The sequence below is a fragment of the Tachyglossus aculeatus genome (genome assembly GCF_015852505.1).
Source record: "Tachyglossus aculeatus isolate mTacAcu1 chromosome 12 unlocalized genomic scaffold, mTacAcu1.pri SUPER_6_unloc_1, whole genome shotgun sequence".
NCBI lineage: Eukaryota > Metazoa > Chordata > Mammalia > Monotremata > Tachyglossidae > Tachyglossus > Tachyglossus aculeatus.
The window spans coordinates 22,138,302-22,156,889 of record NW_024044828.1 but is presented as its reverse complement, the minus strand read 5'-3'; the positions used below and the strand labels follow the sequence as shown (position 1 = coordinate 22,156,889).

General features: G+C 59.2%; 1 protein-coding gene across 1 annotated transcript in view; it reads left to right on the top strand.

The window, feature by feature from the left end:
• Positions 1 to 18,588, top strand: part of RYR3 (ryanodine receptor 3) — a 74,165-nt gene that overhangs the window by 43,429 nt on the left and 12,148 nt on the right. Inside the window, 29 exon segments of the mRNA XM_038741370.1 lie at positions 71 to 194; positions 660 to 775; positions 1,165 to 1,232; positions 1,447 to 1,568; positions 1,857 to 1,906; positions 2,172 to 2,232; positions 2,524 to 2,762; positions 3,126 to 3,207; positions 3,987 to 4,117; positions 4,460 to 4,795; positions 6,059 to 6,302; positions 6,387 to 6,474; positions 6,599 to 6,691; positions 7,416 to 7,586; positions 7,908 to 7,967; positions 8,066 to 8,209; positions 8,429 to 8,541; positions 11,511 to 11,607; positions 12,375 to 12,511; positions 12,911 to 12,962; positions 13,215 to 13,268; positions 14,003 to 14,102; positions 14,224 to 14,303; positions 15,684 to 15,760; positions 16,267 to 16,340; positions 17,023 to 17,103; positions 17,191 to 17,279; positions 17,957 to 18,085; positions 18,445 to 18,549. Coding sequence (XP_038597298.1) covers positions 71 to 194; positions 660 to 775; positions 1,165 to 1,232; positions 1,447 to 1,568; positions 1,857 to 1,906; positions 2,172 to 2,232; positions 2,524 to 2,762; positions 3,126 to 3,207; positions 3,987 to 4,117; positions 4,460 to 4,795; positions 6,059 to 6,302; positions 6,387 to 6,474; positions 6,599 to 6,691; positions 7,416 to 7,586; positions 7,908 to 7,967; positions 8,066 to 8,209; positions 8,429 to 8,541; positions 11,511 to 11,607; positions 12,375 to 12,511; positions 12,911 to 12,962; positions 13,215 to 13,268; positions 14,003 to 14,102; positions 14,224 to 14,303; positions 15,684 to 15,760; positions 16,267 to 16,340; positions 17,023 to 17,103; positions 17,191 to 17,279; positions 17,957 to 18,085; positions 18,445 to 18,549 — 3,317 coding nt within the window.

Genomic DNA, 18,588 nt, shown 5'->3' with positions numbered 1-18,588 from the left:
AGGTGGACGGACGGGTGGCCAAAGGGGACCGTGGTGAGTGACCCCACCCTCCCGCTGTCCCTTGGTCCAGGGAGCAGCAGCCACCCTCTCCTGGTGCCCTATGATACCCTGACAGCCAAGGAGAAGTGCAGGGACCGGGAGAAGGCGCAGGAGCTGTTCAGATTCCTCCAGGTGAACGGCGTGGTTGTGTCCAGGTGAGTTCTGTGAACTCCACGGTCCCTGTGCCCCTCCAGTGTCGCCCCCCCCCCCCCCCGTACCCCGTCCAGGATTCCCACCATTTCTCCAACCCGCTCTCCCTACCATGATCCCCTCCACGATGTGTCAGGCCGCTTTGCTGGGTGGGGCTGGAGGGCAGGTGATCCAATGGAGTGAACGGTCAATTTTGCTCAGTCAAAAGTGCCACCCACACCCCCTCATTCATTCAATCGTATTTATTGAGCGCTTACTGTGTGCAGAGCACTGTACAAAGCGCTTGGGAAGTACAAGTTGGCAACATATAGAGGCGGTACCTACCCAACAGCGGGCTCACAGTCTAGAAGGGGGAGACAGAAAACAAAACAAAACGTGGACAGGTGTCAAGTCGTCAGAACAAATATAATTAAAGCTATAAGCACATCATTAACAAAATAAATAGAATAGTAATGGCCTGTCTGAACCAGGGGCCTGAAGTGTTTGGAGCCGGATGCCTCATCTGTGGAGAAGAGGTTTGCATATCAGTTTCTGAAGAAGATCCTGAAATATGTGAGCTCAGCACAAGACTTCATTGTCCACCTGGGTAAGGTGACCCCGATTGTCCCCCCTGAGTCCATCCATGTCTACCATTGGGTGTGGCGGGAGGCCGAATGTGTGAGGTGGGATGAGGCGGGGATCAGTTCCTGATATCTTGCCTTGGGTGTGGCCTCCTCAGCAGCCTCCCGTGTCTTGCCCCACAAGCCATTTTGCTGTGTAGCCTCGGGCCAGCACTCCACCCTCTCTGGGCTTGGGTCATCTTGCCCTCAGGTGGAGTTGGTGGCTCTGACTCTGGTCAGGCCGGTGTCTGTCCTGAAGGCCCAAGCCCACAAACAGAAGAGCCTCCCCAGGAGCTGTCCTGAGCTGGGGTGGGGGTGGGATGGTGGTAGCCCTCAGCAACCGGGACCCATGTTTCTGTCCATTGCACCATGCCAGAAGCCATCGTCAGCAGTGGTAAGGCAGAGAAGTCGCCACATGCCCAGGAGATCAAATTCTTTGCCAAAGTAAGCGTTGCCGTGTCTCTTGCCTCTCCTGCCTCCCAAACCTCACTCGCCCTCTGCTAGCCTGGGGACATCTGCTGGGGCGGTGGCTTTGTCCCCTACCTTGGTTCCTGGGGTGGACTCGGGGTTCTGTCAATAGGCCGCCTCTCAGGGTGGGCCTGGTGTTGGTCAGGGGCTGGGGTCTGCCCCCTCCCAGCAGGCTTGGGCTGCTTTTTAGGTACTCCTGCCCTTGGTGGACCAATACTTCACCAACCATGGCCTCTACTTCCTGTCCTCCCCACTGAGACCGCTTGGCAGCAGTGGCTCCGCCTCCAACAAAGAGAAGGAAATGGTGGCCAGGTAGCGTGGCTGTCGGTGGGGGTGGGGGTTTGTAAAACTCCCCTTCTGGCTAAGTGAACGTAGAGGTCAGGGGAAAGAGCAAGGTTCTTTGCCCTGGCAGCCTCCAACCTATCCAAGACGTGGCTGCTGGAAGTTAGAGATAAGGCAGGGAAGGGAGGCCGGAAGTCCACTGTCCCTTGTTAGTTAGGAATCCCCCCCCCCACCCTGTACCGGGAGCCCGTGGACGTGACCACGTGAGCTCAGCACCCCATTTTCTCCATTTCCCTCCTCCTCCCCGACTCCCGGCAGCCTGTTCTGCAAACTTGCAGCCCTGGTGAGACATCGGATCTCGCTGTTTGGTAAGGGAGGACTGGGAGCAGGGGGTGCTCAGCCTGTCCCTTCAGAGTGGTAACTCTCTGCCCACAGGCGTGGGCACCCCTTCGCCCTGTTGTGGGTGGGAGGGCACTGAGGCGGGAACTCACAGCTGCCTTCCTTGACCTGGGAAGGCTGGCCGGGTCCCCGGAAGATGGGAGTCCACATGGCAGGGCTTGGAGGGTGGGCAGGTGGTCCTGATAGGAATGTCCCCATCCACTGATGTCGCGTGACCTTCACCTCTGACCCCAGGGAGCGATGCCACATCCATGGTGAGCTGCCTTCACATCCTGGCCCAGACTCTCGACACAAGGTGAGGGAGAGCCCCTTCTCCCCCAGCCATCGTCTTCTCGTCTCCCCCACCACCTTCATACATCCCTCCCTGGCCCCTGGCAGGATTCTCCAGTGACTCCTCCTTTCCTACTCTGGATCCCTTCAGAGCCATGATGGCTATTCCCCAGCCCCTCAGAAGCGCCTTTGAAGGAGAGGGGTTTGGAGGGGGACGGGGAGTTTCCGGGGGAATCCTGTATGGAGGGGGACAAGAGGGAGAGGCTGGGGAGCCGTGCTCCCCAGGGGAATCCTGCATGGAACCGTGTGCCCACAGGACAGTCATGAAGTCTGGCTCTGAGCTGGTGAAAGCCGGGCTGCGGGCGTTCTTTGAGAATGCGGCCGAGGACCTGGAAAAAACCTCGGAGAACCTGAAACTGGGGAAGTTCACCCATTCCCGGACCCAGATCAAAGGCGTCTCCCAGAACATCAACTATACCACGGCCGCCCTTCTGCCAGTCCTGACCTCTATTTTCGACCACGTGGCCCAGCACCAGTTTGGCTCTGACTTACTCCGTAGGTCACTTCCTGACCATCCAGCCCTGGGTCCCTGGGGGAGAGTCAGGAGTGGAATGGGGAGGTTGGAGTGTAGGATGGTCCATGCTGGGTCCCTGGAGGAGAGACAGGGATAGGGAGGGGAGAGTTGGGGATGTTGGATAGTCCGGGCTGGATCAATGAGGGTGAGTCATGGGTGGAGAGAGGAGAGTCAGGATGTTGAATCATCCATCTCTAACCATGAGAGTGGGTGTCCTGGAGAGCAACCAGCACAGGACTCCTCCGAGTGACCAGGTGACCCAGCGGGAGCCAGTCGTGGGTTACGCTGGACTTGCTGTTGGGGTGGCCGGGGGTGACTCGAGAGACTGGTGGTCTTTCTCGCAGTGGGGGACATCCAGATTTCCTGCTCCCACATCCTGTGCAGCCTCTACACCCTCGGAACCGCGAAGAACATCTACGTGGAAAGGTGATTTGTGGGCAATACGTCCAAGACTGAAGAGCAGTCCTTGGTGGCAAGGGGCAGCGTGGTCTAGTAGATAGGGCACAGGCCTCGGAGCCAGGAGGACCTGAGTTCTAATCCTGGCTCTGCCACTTGTGTGCTGTGGGACCTTGAGCAAGTCACTTGACTCTACTGTGCCTCAGTTACCTCATCTGTAAAATGGGGATTAGGACTGTGAGTCCCATGTGGGAAAGGGTCCAATCCAATTATCTTGTATCCAACCCAGCACTTAGTACAGTGTCTGGCACATAGGAAATGCCTAACAAATACCACAGTTACAATTAGGGGGCTCTGCCACACCCAGGACCCCATGGGCCACAAGGGTGGGGGTTTCCATGGTGGGGCGGAGGCACCAGAGGTTAGCTGTTGCCGGGACCAGCTTTATGGCAGTGAGCCCCTCTCCTTTGCTACCCATGCCTCCCCCAGGGCTAGGACAACCAGAAGGGATGGCAGCCAGATGGTTCCCCCGGTACCTTTCTGTTGGGCAGGGGAGGGCAGAGGCTATGGGGAGGGGGAGCAGCTTGGTGCCCCTAGACTATTGACCCAACTGGGTGGCATGGAGCTCTGGAAGCGGACAGAACCCCCACTGGGGTATCTGGGGTCAGTGGGGATGTTGGCACTATCTTCCGGAGGCAGGATCCCCGGGGTCCAGCCAGTGGCTGCTGGGCTACCTTCTCTCGCTGCTCCCCCTTTCCTCTCGCCCTGCTGGGCAACTCAGAGAGACCCCTTTGGACACTGATGTCCAGGCAGCGCCCAGCCCTGGGGGAATGTCTAGCCTCCCTGGCCGCCGCCATTCCCGTGGCCTTTCTGGAGCCAGAACTGGACCACCACAACCCGCTGTCCGTCTTCAACACCAAGACCCCCAGGGAGCGGGCAAGTACGTGTTTGTGGGGACTGGGGGCGAAGCCTGGTTCTTGGGAGCCTTCCTGTTCAGCCAGGCAGTTGGTGCGGGAGGACACCCATCACCGGACAGATGTGGGGGCAATGGGGGAGGAGAGCCGGGGGGAGCAGGAGAGCCAGGTCGGAGCCGCCTCAGGGGAAGTGGTAGGGGGCAGATTAGTGGGGAGGGGTAGGAGGGTGGGGTCGATGTCTGACACCCTGGGCCAATACCCCTGCCCCACCTCCTGCCATCCCGAGCAGGAAATGGCTTAAGGGAAGGACTGCCGGGATGACTCGGTTTCCCCGGTTCTCCCTGTGGCCCTCCCCACGACCCCGGCAGTCCAGAGGCTGCCGGAGCGGGCAGAGGAGATGACCCGTGAGATCCCCCGGTTGGAGGAGCTGCTGAAAGAGGTGGTGGACCTGGCCGAGTCGGGCGGCCGCTACCTGGAGACGCCACACGTCATTGACGTGGCCCTGCCCATGCTGTGCAGCTACCTGGCATCCTGGTGGGCATGCGGGCCCGAGAGCGGGACCTCCGGGGGCGGGGCCTCCAGGCCCGGGCCCCGCTGCTCCACCGTCACCTCCGACCAACTCAGCCTCGTCCTGGGCGCCATCCTCAGGATCGTCCACAACAACCTGGGCGTGGACGAGGCCTCCTGGATGAAGAGAATCGCAGGTTGGGGCAGGGCCCGGGAGGGCTAGGGGGTTTCGGGTCGGGAAGCTGACTTGGATTGAGAAGTAGCGTGGCCTAGTGGACAGAGAACAGACGTGGGAGGCAGAAGGACCTGGGTTCTAATCCCGGCTCTCCCACTTCATCATCATCATCAATCGTATTTATTGAGCGCTTACTATGTGCAGAGCACTGTACTAAGCGCTTGGGAAGTACAAATTGGCAACATATAGAGACAGTCCCTACCCAACAGTGGGCTCACAGTCTAAAAGGGGGAGACAAAGAACAAAACCAAACATACTAACAAAATAAAATAAATAGAATAGATATGTACAAGTAAAATAAATAAATAGAGTAATAAATATGTACAAACATATGTACATATATACAGGTGCTGTGGGGAAGGGAAGGAGGTAAGATGGGGGGGATGGAGAGGGGGACGAGGGGGAGAGGAAGGAAGGGGCTCAGTCTGGGAAGGCCTCCTGGAGGAGGTGAGCTCTCAGTAGGGCCTTGAAGGGAGGAAGAGAGCTAGCTTGGTGGATGGGCAGAGGGAGGGCATTCCACTTGTCTGCTGCGTAACCTTGGGCAAGTCGCTTCACTTCCCTGAGCCTCAGTTCCCTTATTTGTAAAATGGAGGGCTCCAGATGGGACAGGAACTGTGTCCAACCTGATTGGCTTGTATCTACCCCAGCACTTAGAACAGTGTTTGACGCATAGTAAGTGCTTAACAGATGCCATCATCATTGTTATTATAATTATTGATAATAATAATAATGATGGCATTTGTTAAGCGCTTACTACGTGCAAAGCACTGTTCTAAGCGCTGGGGAGGATACAGGGTGATCAGGTTGTCCCACGTGGGGCTCACAGTGTAAATCCCCATTTTACAGATGAGGGAACTGAGGCACAGAGAAGTTAAGTGACTTGCCCAAAGTCACACAGCTGACAATTGGCGGAGCTGGGATTTGAACCCATGACCTCTGACTCCAAAGCCCGTGCTCTTTCCACTGAGCCACGCTGCTTCTCCCCATCCCTCCGTTTGGCACAGAGTGCATTAGAGTGTGTGTGTGTGTGTGTGTGTGTGTGTGTGTGTGTGTGTGTGTGTGTGTGTGTGTCTGGTCACCCCATGAGACGGGCAGCCCACTGAGGGCAGGGACCAAGTCTGTCATTCCCCAGGGCCAGGATGGTCCCAACAGGCCCGTCCGGTTGCCCGGGGGAATGGCGGTGTTTCCGGGCTCATGCCCCGGCCGCCCTTCCTCCCTCCCATAGTGTACGCGCAGCCCATCATCGACAAGGCGCGGCCCCACCTGCTCAGGAGCCACTTCCTGCCGACGCTGGAGAAGCTGAAGAAGAAGGCCGAGAAGATCGTGCAGGAGGAGGAGCGGCTGCGGGCGGCGGAAGGCAGGGGCAGCACGCAGGAGGCTGAGCTGCTGGTCCTGGACGACTTGGCGGCGCTCTGCAGGGACCTGTACGCCTTCTACCCGCTGCTCATCCGTTACGTGGACAACAACCGGTGAGCGGGGCCGTGGGGGACGCCGGCATGGTGGGGGCAGGCCGCCGGGACTCTCTGATGGTCAGCATGCTGTTGGCCCCCCAGGGCCGGCTGGCTGAAGAGGCCCGACGCTGACTCGGATGAGCTGTTCCGCATGGTGGCCGAGGTCTTCATCCTGTGGTGCAGATCTCACGTGAGCAGTCCCGCGCCTTGCCCCGCCCCCACGGGCCTCCCTCAGACACTCCCCGCTGCCGGCCCATGCCGCTCTGGGCCAGGCCCATATCGGTGAGCCCTTCCCTCCCCTCCTGCCCTCTCAGAACTTCAAGCGGGAAGAGCAGAACTTTGTGATCCAGAACGAGATCAACAACCTGGCCTTTCTTACTGGGGGCAACAAGAACAAACTGGGGAAGGTGAGTGGGCCGGGGCGCGATGAGGGCCTTGTGAGGGGGCCAGCTGTGATCTGGTGTCCCCTGAAGTGTCACCCGTCTGCTGCTTTCTTTGGTCCAGTCTCCAAGATGGAGTGGGTGACTTCTGCGGGCAGAGCGCCTGCTGTAGGGCGTTGATTAGCGACAAGATTATGAAACATTTGTCCGGTGTCTGTTGTGTGCATTGTGCCACCCCTACTGCATTGGTCCCCCACCCCCTGTAGTACTGGGAACCCTGGGGTGGGGCCCCTTTCCCCAGTGCCCTGTGGAGTGCCAGTTCGATGCAGGAGATTGATCCATTGATGGATCGTAAAGCAACAGGGCCAGGAACCCACCCTCCCTCGAGGTGTGGGCCGATCGTGGCCCCAGGCCTGCAGCTGGGTCAGAATTGACGGATGGACGGATGTACCTTCTGCATTGCGGGAGTCCAGGTCCAGTAAGCAGAGGAGGGGCTGTGTTCCCTGCTGCTTTCCCCCTCCCCCCAGGGGTTTGGGCAAGCCCAGGTCAGTGGGCACGCGTGCTTCTGTGTGTGTGTCGCAGTTGTGCCTGGGCCCTTCAGAAACTGACCAGGCTTTAGCCACCCCACCTGGGGCCTGGTCCCTGCCCACCTGCCGAGCATCTGGGAAGAGGATTCAAGGCCCTCCCCCTTCCCGCGGCACCCCTGACTCACCCGGACCCCCTCTCCCCGGCCTGTGCTGTCCCTGTGCAGTCTGGTGGGCAGGACCAGGAGAGGAAGAGAACTCGCCGGCGTGGGGACCTATACTCTGTTCAGACGTCACTGATCGTGGCCGCGCTCAAGAAGATGTTGCCCGTCGGCCTGAACATGGGCACCCGTGGCGAGCAGGAGCTCATCGCCCTGGGCAAGGCCTGCTACGCCCATGTGAGCCTTGCTCGGCCCTGGCCCACTGCCCGCCCCTCTGTGTGCCCCCCCGGCACCCCCCAGCCCAGTTCTACCAGGCGGCTTCCATGACCGGTTCCGTAGTGATTCCTGGGGGTCAGGGCCATGATGGGGGAGTAGGAGGGGAGTGTCCTCTTGGGCAACAAAAACCCCAACCCACCAACTCCCTGCTGCAAGAGCCAGCGGCAAGCTGAGGATCCTGTGGGTGCCCATTCCGTTCCTCCCTCCGCTCATGGCACAGGGTGTGGTGCCAACCGCAGTGGGCATGGCACCAGGAGATGACCCCCACATCTTCTTCCACAGAGGGACACTGAGGCGGAGGTGAAGGAGCACTTACGTAATAACCTGCATCTCCGGGAGAAGGTAAAGCCCTCCCAGATTCCTGGACCCAGAATGCTCAGCCCCTGGCCCAGGCCATGCCCCCGTTGGCCAGTCAGTGTCAGTTCCGGTTTGGGTTTCAGTCCGACGACCCCGCCGGGCGCTGGCAGCTGAACCTCTATAAGGATGTGCAGAGGAGCGGAGGGCCCGGAGCCCCGGAGCGGACCGCAGAGCAGACCGTGGAGCGGATCCAGAGGCTCTCAGCCGCCCTCTTCCACCTAGAGCAGGTGCTGCTCACCGACCTGGGGTCCTGTGGCCCTGCAGGGAGTTGGCAGGTGGGAGGCGGTGGGGAGGGGGAGCTGTGGAGGAGCAGGGAAGGGGCTGGGGGAGCTGGCTAACGATCCTCTTGGCCCTGTGGCATCACTGTGGGCTGGCCCCCCTCCCCTTGGCTCACCCTCTGCCACCCGGGGCCCCTTGTGACCTCCTCCCGGGCCCACCCACTGCAGGTGGAGCAGCCACTGCGCTCCAAGAAGGCCGTTTGGCACAAACTCCTGTCCAAGCAGCGCAAGCGGGCGGTGGTGGCCTGCTTCAGGATGGCACCACTCTACAATCTGCCCAGGTGGGTGCCCACCCCTACGACCGGCCCTCAGGGAAGGGGAATTTGGGGCCTGTGAAGGGAGGGGCTCTCTGGGGGAGGAGTATATTAGGAGTGGTGGTGGAGTGACTGAAGGAGGGGTCTGTCATGCAAAGGAGACTGATGGGGGAGGGGAATGATGGGGAGGGAGCTGACAGGGTCAGGGAGGGGGGCTTTCTATCAGGAGGCTCGGGCAATCAAGTCTGTGCTCCAGCGGTCTCAGGTTTCAGCATGGGACCCCCTAGATGCCCCCTTCCTTGACTTCTACCAAGCTGGCAGCAGGGGTTCCCATTGCCCTTGATCTTGGGGAGGGGGAGGGGGTCTTTGTGGGCCCACCCCAACTAGTCAAGGGTTGGGGGTCCAATCTGTTCACCCAGTCCTGAACGGAATCACTGTCTATCCAAACTGGGTGCTGTCACAGGGTGTCCCTGCCCTGGCCTGGCCCTCCCTCCTGGAGCCCATGCCCTGGCCTAGTCCTCCCACCCAGGGGCCCAGGGGCAGGCAGCACTCAGGGTCCCCTTTGCTGCCTTCCTCCAGACACAAAATTAACAATTTCTTCCTGAGCTCCTTCCGTCGGCTCTGGTTGGACCCCGCCCACGAGCGGATGCAGTGTGACAGGCTAATTTTCTTGTTAACGGTAATGGACCTGGGCACCCTTGCCCCCACCCCGCCCTGCACTCCGCCTGCCACCTGGCCATAACCCGACACCACCATGAAACGCCAATTTGTACAATTTTCGGGGAATGTTCTGATTGGTCAGCATCGGAGGAGGAGAGGTGGCCAGGCTTGGGGCATCCCTAGCCTTCCAGGGGGATCCTGGGTCAGTGGAGCAAGGGGGTGGGAAAGGCCCAGCTATTGCTCCTAGGTCAGGCTTATGGCCAACTGCAGGGCTCCCGCAATGGCATGCTGGGTGCTTAGGGAGGGAGAGAGATGGTAGAGTGGGATTTGTACCAGGGCTTTTGATCAATCAACCTGTCGATGGTGTTTATTGAGCACTTTGGGTAGAGCACTGGACTGAGTGCTGGCGAGAGTACTACACAGTTAGTAGACACGATCCCTCCCCTCCAGGAATTTACGAGCCAGTTGGGGAGACAAACAGCCTAGAGCTCGGAGGAAGAAGTGTGGCAATGGAAGAGTGGAGTGATTGATGGGAACCAAAATGCAGAGGAAGGCTATGAAGGCCCAAGGATTGAAATGACATGAGCTGGGGAGAAGGAAAATTAATCTGGAGAGGCCTTCTGGAAGAGATGGAATTTCAGAAAGGTTTTGAAGGGAGGGAAAGCTATGGTCTGGCAGGTTTAAAGGGGGAGAGAGTTCCCAGAAGGAGGAAATGTGTAAGCTAGGGGTTGGAGATGGGACAGTTGAAGATGAGCCACACTGAGCACAAGTCCTGGGGGAGAATGGAGAGTATGAGTTGGGGTATAGTAGGATAAGAGAGCGGAGAGTTAGGAGAAAACTGATGGAGTACCTTAAAACCTGTGGTCAGGAGTTTCTGCTTAATGCAGACAGGAATGGGCAACCATTGGAGGAGTAGAGTGACGTGCCAAATGACATTTTAGAAAATGACCTGTGCAAAGGAGTGAAGCCTGGGCTGGAGAGGCAGGAGGCAGGGAGACCCAACAGTAGACAGGCTGAGATGTGAGCAGCACCTGGACCACTGTAGTGGACATTCAGATGGAGAGGAGGGAGAGGAGGAGCTGGGAAACATTAGGGAGGGAAAACCAACAGGATTTGGATGTGAAAATTGGAAGAGTGGCAGGACTTAAGGATAAGGCCGAGGTTACAGATTTTAGAGATTGGAATCTTCACGTGGGATAGGAAAGTTGGGTGAGGGAAGATTTAGGAGGGAAGGAAGGGTTTGGTTTTGAACATGTTGAGCTTGAGGTGTTGGCAGGGCAACCAGGGAGAGATGTCCTCAAGGTAGGAGGAGATGAGAGGTGGGGAGAGAGGTCGGGATAGCCAGGTAGATATGGCATCCATCTGCATGGAGAGGCAGCAGTTGAAGCTATGTGAGCGAATGAGCTCCCCTGGGACATTGCATGTGGAGCGAGAAGAGAAGGGAGCCCAGAACTGAGCCTTGGGGGACCCTTCGGGCTGGGTGGGAGATGGAGGAGGAGCCCTCGAAGGAGACTGAGAAGGAGTGACCAGAGAGATAGGAGGAGGACCAGGAGAGGATGGTTGCATAATGTTTCAAGAAGGGGTGGTCCCATGCCAAAGATGGCTGACAGGCCAAGGAAGAGTAAGATGAAGTAGAGGCTGTTGGTATTTGACACCTGGGGTTTGAGTGATCGGTGGTCGTGGTCCCAGCCCCTGCTGTCTGGGTAGTCCCATGGTCCCGGTCTTTGGGGGATGGGTGGGCGGTGGCTATTTCGGCTGTGAAAGCACAGTCAAACTGTAAGTGTTCCTTTTTGGAAAAATGCCAGCTGCGACCCCCAGGTGACCAGGGCTGACAGGTCACTGGCCCTTCCCAGCGAGCTCGCATGGCTTCCGTCTGTGCGGTGTCCCTGCTGTCGGCGGCGGGATGGTGGTGACTGGCACCCACCTTGTGGGCAGTGCGATTCCCCCATCTGCTGTCCAAGATCCCAGGCGCCTTTCAGATGGAACGCTGGGCCTGGTCTGGGTCCGGACCCACAGTGGAAGCCAAGAAGCCCAGACCGCTTCTCCTGGCTGAATCCCTGTGGGACCACTGAGGGTCCAGGAGCACAGTGCCCACAGGCTGACATTCCCGCCTGGGAAACGGCCAAACGGGGGCACCGCTAGCCCTCGGGTGTGAACAGCAGTGGGCCGGGGCCACCCGACTAGACCACCGGGCAGAGGTTCTGCTGACCAATCAGATGACCCCAATTGTCCAAAGCTCCCGCCCACTAATCACTCACTGCCGCCCCCCCCCCCCCCCAGCGCCCCCATGGACCCCTCTGACCCCGCTCTCCCCCTCCCCCCCCACCCCCGTCCAGGCACCGCGCCATTAACCTCTTCCTCCACGGCTATCAGAGGGTTTGGCTAGAGGCAGAGGAATGTCCCTTTGAGGAGAAACTAGTGCAGGATCTGTCAGTGAGTACCGTGCGGCGGGCAGGGAGCCGGGGGGAGGGAGTCCCAGCTCCAGGCCGGTTCCAGTCCACCTTGCTCGTTCACTCGGGGGGTGGGGGGAGGCCATGCCCACCCACGGGCACTGGAATGGCATTCCCCTCCGCGGCCTGGCAGGGGGTGGGTTGTGTGGGAGCCCTCGAACCCCGGCCGTACTCATCCTCACCTCATCCTCATTCTCAGCCTCCAACGCTGCCCGGATCGACCCTCAGCCCGCCCTCTGGGCCCAGGGACCCTAACTGAACTGCCCGAGGCTGGACAGTGGCCCGGGGGCAGAGCCGGGACTCCCAGCTCCCGGTCCCCTGGGCTGTGCCATCCCTTCACTCAGTGGGCAGGACGTCACGGGGACGGGAGGAAGGGTCTCTCGCAGGGAACTCCCAGATCCACAGTCCTTGAAGTGTCTCCTCCCCAGTGCTTCCCCTCCATCTGTCCGTCTCTCCCGGGATTCCCCACTCGGGTTAGTGCTGTGGTTCAGGTGTGGAGAGTAGGCAGGGACCGGCCCTGCCTCTGCTCCTGCCTCTCTGCCTCTGCTTTCCCCTGCCCCGGGGGTCTGACCCACAGGCTGGATGTCCCCCTCTCCCCCATCTGCCCCCGCGCCTCTGACCACCCCCACTCAGAGAGTGCAGGAGCCAAGCATTCTGCCTGATTCGCCCTGGCTTGCACCTCCCAGTCTAGCCTTGTGACGTACATGTGGAGCAGAAGCTCTGACCCCGGCCTGTGGCCCTCTTGCCTAGAAGTCCCGTTCCATGGAGGAGGAAGCAGAGGAGAAGGAGGAGGAGGAGGAGGGGGCAGAGGAGGAGAAGGAGAAGCAACCTGACCCGCTCCACCAGGTCATACTCCACTTCAGTCGCAACGCGCTCACGGAGAAGAGGTCAGAGCCTTAGCCCTCCCACCGCCCCCTACCTTCTTTCCTTCCTCCCCTCCTTCCCCCTCCCTCGCCTCTCCCCACAGAGTAGTCACCCAAGCTTTGGTGGGGGTGGTGGGGGGGACTCTGTAAGCTCTCAGTTATCCACTGTGTGGATTGTCCCAGGAGTCAATCTGCCTTTCCTCTGACCATTTCCCATCCAGTGGGAGTTAGTCTCACCTCCGTGCCCCAGTGATGTTAGAGGCTACAGTCGGGGGTCCCTCATCCCCTGAACCAGATAGGGCCACTCCCTACGCGGCTCCTGTTGCCTGGACGTTTGGGGCTTTCCTATGGTGCCAGATTCCCTGCTCCCCTTCCCTCCATGGTTAACACCAAGATGCAGCCTTCTCTTTTTCCTCTCTGCAGCCGACTGGAGCTCGACCCCCTCTACACCGCCTACGCAGCCATGATGGCCAAGGTGCAGTCCCCGGGTCCTGGGCCCGGGCCTCCCAGTGCCTCCCGGTGGGGCTTGTGCCCACAGGAGGAGGCCGGGCAGCTGGGGGAGGGCGAGGACACCCCTCAGGGTCCCTGGGTTCTCACCCCAACTCTGTGGACTGAGCCCTCAAGGCCTCCTCCGGTTTGTTTTCCCATCTCTTAAATGGGCCCATTGGGTCAGGAGCCTGATTACTAACTGAGCGGTCTTGGCCTTTCCTTTCCCGGCCCAATGCAGAGCTGTCAGTGCAGCGTGGAGGAGGGGGGTGAAGAGAAGGAGAAGACATTTGAGGTGAGCGAGGCTCCCCACCCCCATACCAATTCGAGGGCTGGTGAGGGGGACGGTGGTGCTGGCTCGGAAATTCTACACATTGTTGCCCCTGGACACACCCCTTACCCATAGACACTCACCATGCAGTGGCATTTCCTGACCACCAGCTCATTCATTCATTGTCGTTTTTATTGAGCGCTTACTGTGTACTAAGCTCTTGGGAAGTACAGGTTGGCAACATATAGAGATGGTCCCTACCCAACAAGAGGCTCACAGTCTAGAAGGGGGAGACAACAAAACATGTAGACAGGTGTCAAAATAATCAGAACAAATTAAGGCTATATGCACATCATTAACAAAATAAATAGTAAATATGTACAAGTAAAATAGAGTAATAAATCTGTACAAATATATATACAGATGCTGTGGGGAGGGGAAGGAGGTAGGGCGGGGGTGTGTGGAGGAGGAGAGGGAAAAGGGGGCTCAGTCTTGTGCACAGAGCATTATACTAAATGCTCGGGAGAGTCCATCGGAAGCGAAAGACCAGGTGCTGGTCATCAGCTGCCTGGAAGCATCGTGGGAGAGGCCGGTGGATCTGGAGCACCGGGCGGGGGGTGAGAGCGGAGAGAAGGGGTCGGGGAGAGTCAGTGGAGGGTCAGCAGTGAATGAATGGGGCAGGTGGGCAGGAGGGTGGGCACGCAAGGCTTATACCCAGCCGGCCTTGAGGGGACAGTCGGCTGGCCCCTGTCCTGCAGGAGAAGGAGACGGAGAAGCAGCAGACGCTGTCCCAGCAGGCGCGGCTCCATGAGAGGGGGGCGGCCGAGATGGTCCTGCAGATGATCAGCGCCAGCAAAGGTAGCGGCCCAGAGTACCCGGTGGGGCCCCACAGTCTGGGGGGTGGTGGGAGGGCAGGTGGATGGGCCGGGGGCCGCAGGACTGGGCTGATGGCCTGTCCTGTCTTGTCCTGCCCCGGCAGGGGAGATGGGGCCCATGGCCATGGAGACGCTGAAGCTGGGCATCGCCATCCTGAATGGTGGCAATGTCAGGGTGCAGCAGGTGAGGACTCGGGCTCCTGGAGCTGCGGTTAAGTGGCCGGGGCTGGGGGCCAAGGCAGGGGCGGGAGGAGGACTAGGCAGGGCCCTGGCCTGCTGTGTGACCTCAGACCAGGGGCCGAATGTCTCTGGGCCGTGACCGGGTGAGTCACTCATTCATTCAATCGTATTTATTGAGCACTTACTGTGTGCAGAGCACTGTACTAAGCGCTTGGGAAGTACAAGTCGGCAACATATTGAGACGGTCTCTACACAACAGAGGGTTCACAGTCTAGAAGGGGGAGACAGACAGCAAAACAAACCATGTAGACAGGTGTCAAAATCATCAGAACAAATAGAATTAAAGCTATATGCACATCATTAACGAAATAAAAAGAATAGTAAATATGTACAAGTAAAATAGAGTAAAATATCTGTACAAATATATACAGGTGCTAGGGGGAGGGGAAGGAGGTAGGGTGGGGGGGATGGGGAGGAGGAGAGGAAAAAGGGGGCTCAATCTGGGAAGGCCTCCTGGAGGAGGTGGGCTGTCACTAGGGCTTTGAAGGGAGGAAGAGAGCTATTCCAGGGGTGACATGTGGGGATGGTGGGGTTGTGCTGAAAACATCAAGCTTTGGATTAAGGAGCATGTGAGTTCCCTGCTCTCGAACATGATGGTTCAACGGGTCATGGTGAACCTCATGTCAGGATGTCGGAGAGGACTCCGGCCACAGCGTGGCCTAATGGAAGGAACACAGGGCTGGGAGGCAGGGGACCTGGCTTGTAATCCCAGCTCTGCCAAGTGCCTGTTGTGTGACCTTGACCAAGTCACTTAACTTCTCTGTGCCTCAGTTCCCACATCTGCAAAATGGGGATTCAGTCCCTGTTCTCCCCCTTACTTAGACTGTGATCCCCATGTGGGACCTGATGATCTGGTATCTACCCCAGCACTGAGTCCAGTGCTTGGCATGTAGTAAGCACTCAACAGATACCACAATTATCATTATTGTTATCATGCTAGACTATCTCCTAGACTGTGAGCCCACTGTTGGGCAGGGACTGTCTCTATATGTTGCCAACTTGTACTTCCCAAGCGCTTAATACAGTGCTCTGCACGCAGTAAGCACTCAGTAAATACGATTGAATGAATGGTATTGATGTCTGTGCCAGCCGCCCCGTGGATGGTGTAAGGGACCCTGTCAGTGATAAAAAGCCGGGACAGCCCAGGGCGGGTACTCCCCTGGCCTGTACCAATGCCCCATCTCTCCGGCTGAATAGGTTGGCGGCCAATTGGGGCCCCCCAGGACGGGGTGGGGAGGGGGTGGTGGCGGGGCCTGACCCGTGACTCACCCGTGTCCAGCATCTCTCCCGTGTCTATCCCTCCCTCTCCCACTGCCCCTTGCAGAAAATGCTGGCCTACCTGAAGGAGAAGCAGGACGCCGGCTTCTTCCAGAGCCTTTCTGGCCTCATGCAATCATGCAGGTAGTCACTGGGGCCCGATGGGGCCAGCCGGAATGGCCAGGGGCCCCGGCGGGGAGGGTGAGCAGGGGATGGCTCCAGGGGTCCTGTGAGTTCTGCCCACTGGAGGGCTGATGCGGGCCTCCCCCGGGGCCTGGTCCCCTGCCGCCAACACTGAGGATATTCCATTAGCCTGTTGCGCCCACAGCCTGACTTCCGTGGGCCCGCTGTCTGGTTTCTTTTAGTCCTCGGACCCCTGGCCTGTGAAAAATCAAACAATGGTATTTATTGAGCGCTTTGTCCACACTTGTCGGGGAGCTCCTCCCTCCCCAACCACTGTAACCCCTTCCGCCCCCTCCTAGCACAGACCTATGGCAACCCTGCACCCTCCCCACAAACCCCGTGGGGACTCCCTGCCTAAATATCCCTGCCCGCTAGTGCCGGGGGGCTGCTAGTGTCATCATGTGAGAGAGAGAGAGGTGGGACCCACCTCTCTTTCCTGTGTCACCTCCCACTCTCTGCCCCTGCAGCGTGCTGGACCTGAACGCATTTGAGCGGCAGAACAAGGCGCAGGGTCTGGGCATGGTGACGGAAGAGGGGACCCGTGAGTCGGAGCCATCATCATCCCCCCCCCCCCCCCGCTCCCCCATCCCCGCCTCCCATCTGCCCCGGTCCCGCTCGAATAAGCTGCTTGATTTGCTCCTGGCTCCACACCTCCCTCCCCACCCCCTGGATCTGATCCCAGCCCATGGCCAGCCACTTTCTGACCACCCCTAACCTCGGTCCTCCCCACAAATGCACACCTCGCCCCAGCCACCGACTGCCCCCTCACTGTGTACCCCTCACCTAAGCCCCAGCACCCCCTAACCTGTGGTTCCGTTATTCCTCTGCCTCCCAGTCATCATTCGGGAGCGGGGTAGGTGTGGACATGCCAATCTTCCATAATGCTGCTTTCCAGTGCCCCCAACTCAAATCAGGCAGGGGGCCAGTGGGGTGGGAGGGATCAGTCAGATACGTAATTAGAGAAAGGGTTTTCGAGCAGGAGACCTGGGGCTGCCCTGCCCCCTCCTCCCATCCCCACCAGCCCTGTGCCACCTCCCCACCTGTGCCGCTCACCCTCAGCATGACACAACCTGGCTTTGGCTGCCTCCGGCTCCTCTCCCGGCTGTTCAGTTTAGACCCGTGATGACGAGTGCACCCCTTCTTATGCGGGTGCCCCTGGAGCCCCAGGACTCCGGGTGGCCGTTTCCAACGGGGAGCTCTGCTCACGGTGCCCTGTCTTTCAGGGGAGAAAGTGCTGCAGAATGACGAGTTCACCCGCGGCCTCTTCCGTTTTCTACAGCTTCTCTGCGAGGGCCACAACAGCGGTTAGTTTGTCCGGTTGGGGCTGGGGCGGGGCAGAACCCCTGGGCGGGCTGGACTCCCACACTGACCCAGGCCGGGCCTGATTTCAGACTTTCAGAATTTCCTCCGCACTCAAACGGGAAACTCCACGACGGTGAACATCATCACCAGCACCGTGGACTACCTTCTGCGCCTACAGGTGGTCCTGGCGGGGAGTGGTGGGTTGGGGGTGGGGGGGGGGCGGGCTGACTGGGGTCAGGGGACACCAGAGACATCGCTGGAGGGGGGCTTGGGGGTGCCCAGCAAGGGGGCTGAGGTGGGGGGCCATCAAAGGAAATAGGTGAGGGGTGAGAGGTTACATCCCTGAGCGACAAGTCTCTGGGGCCTCGCTGCCAATGGTCTGGCCAGCCGGAGACTCTGGCTCCAACTCAGGCACCGGGACCCAGGAAGGAACCGGGTTCGGGCCGCCCTCCTAGACCCCCATCCTCGTGGTTAGGGTTGAATCATCCAATGCCCCCGACTCTCCCCTCTCCATCCCTGGCTCACCCCAGCGATGCAGCACGGACTCTCATCCGTGGCTCCATCCTGGCCCTTTAAGGACCTGCTTTTGGGGTCTGGAAGGAAAAGAAAAGGCTCAAGGGAGCTCTCTTTGGGCCTTCTGGCCATTCTGAGGAGCAAATGAGAGCATCTTCCCTTGGGGCTGAGGGTCCCAGCCTGGCTGGACTCTATCTGCACCAGTCACAGTGGGCCAGTCCTGGAGCTTCTCCTCGCTGCAATCAGCATCAGATCCCGGGCCCCAGGCTGTCGGCAGTGAGCTGTGCCCACTGCCAGGGAGCCTTGGCCAGAGACACGGACCTCGCGGCTTTTCACCTCCAGGAGTCCATCAGTGACTTCTACTGGTTCTATTCCGGGAGAGAACTCATCGACGAGGCTGGGCAGAGCAACTTCTCCAAGGCCCTGGCTGTGGCCAAGCAGATCTTCAACTCACTGACTGAGTACATCCAGGTGTGTGGATTGACCGTCGCTTCCCTTTGCCTCACGGGGATGGGGGTGGGGCATTGGCCAGCCATCATTGCCCTCGAGGAAGCAGCGGGGTTGGGGTTGTGGGGGAATCTCCCTGTCCCCTGATGAGAAGAACTGGCCAAAAGGGATCCCATCTGTTTGGAACAGGTTGGGGGCACTTAGCCTGGGACAAGGGAATAGGCCAGTTGACCTCTGAACTTCTGTTTCTGTGCTCGGGACCAGGGGCCTGGGTCCCAGAGGAGTGATGGAAGCAGAGATCGGGGGGTCTGGGTGGAGGGGCCAGAGCCCGAGTGAAGCTAGGCCGGTCAACGAGAAACAGCCGTCACCATCTTTGCCCGCAGGGCCCGTGTGTGGGGAACCAGCAGAGCCTGGCACACAGCCGACTGTGGGATGCCGTGGTCGGCTTCCTCCATGTCTTCGCTAATATGCAGATGAAACTGTCCCAGGTAGCAGCCCGGCCTGGTCCTGTGGCATGGTGGGGACCG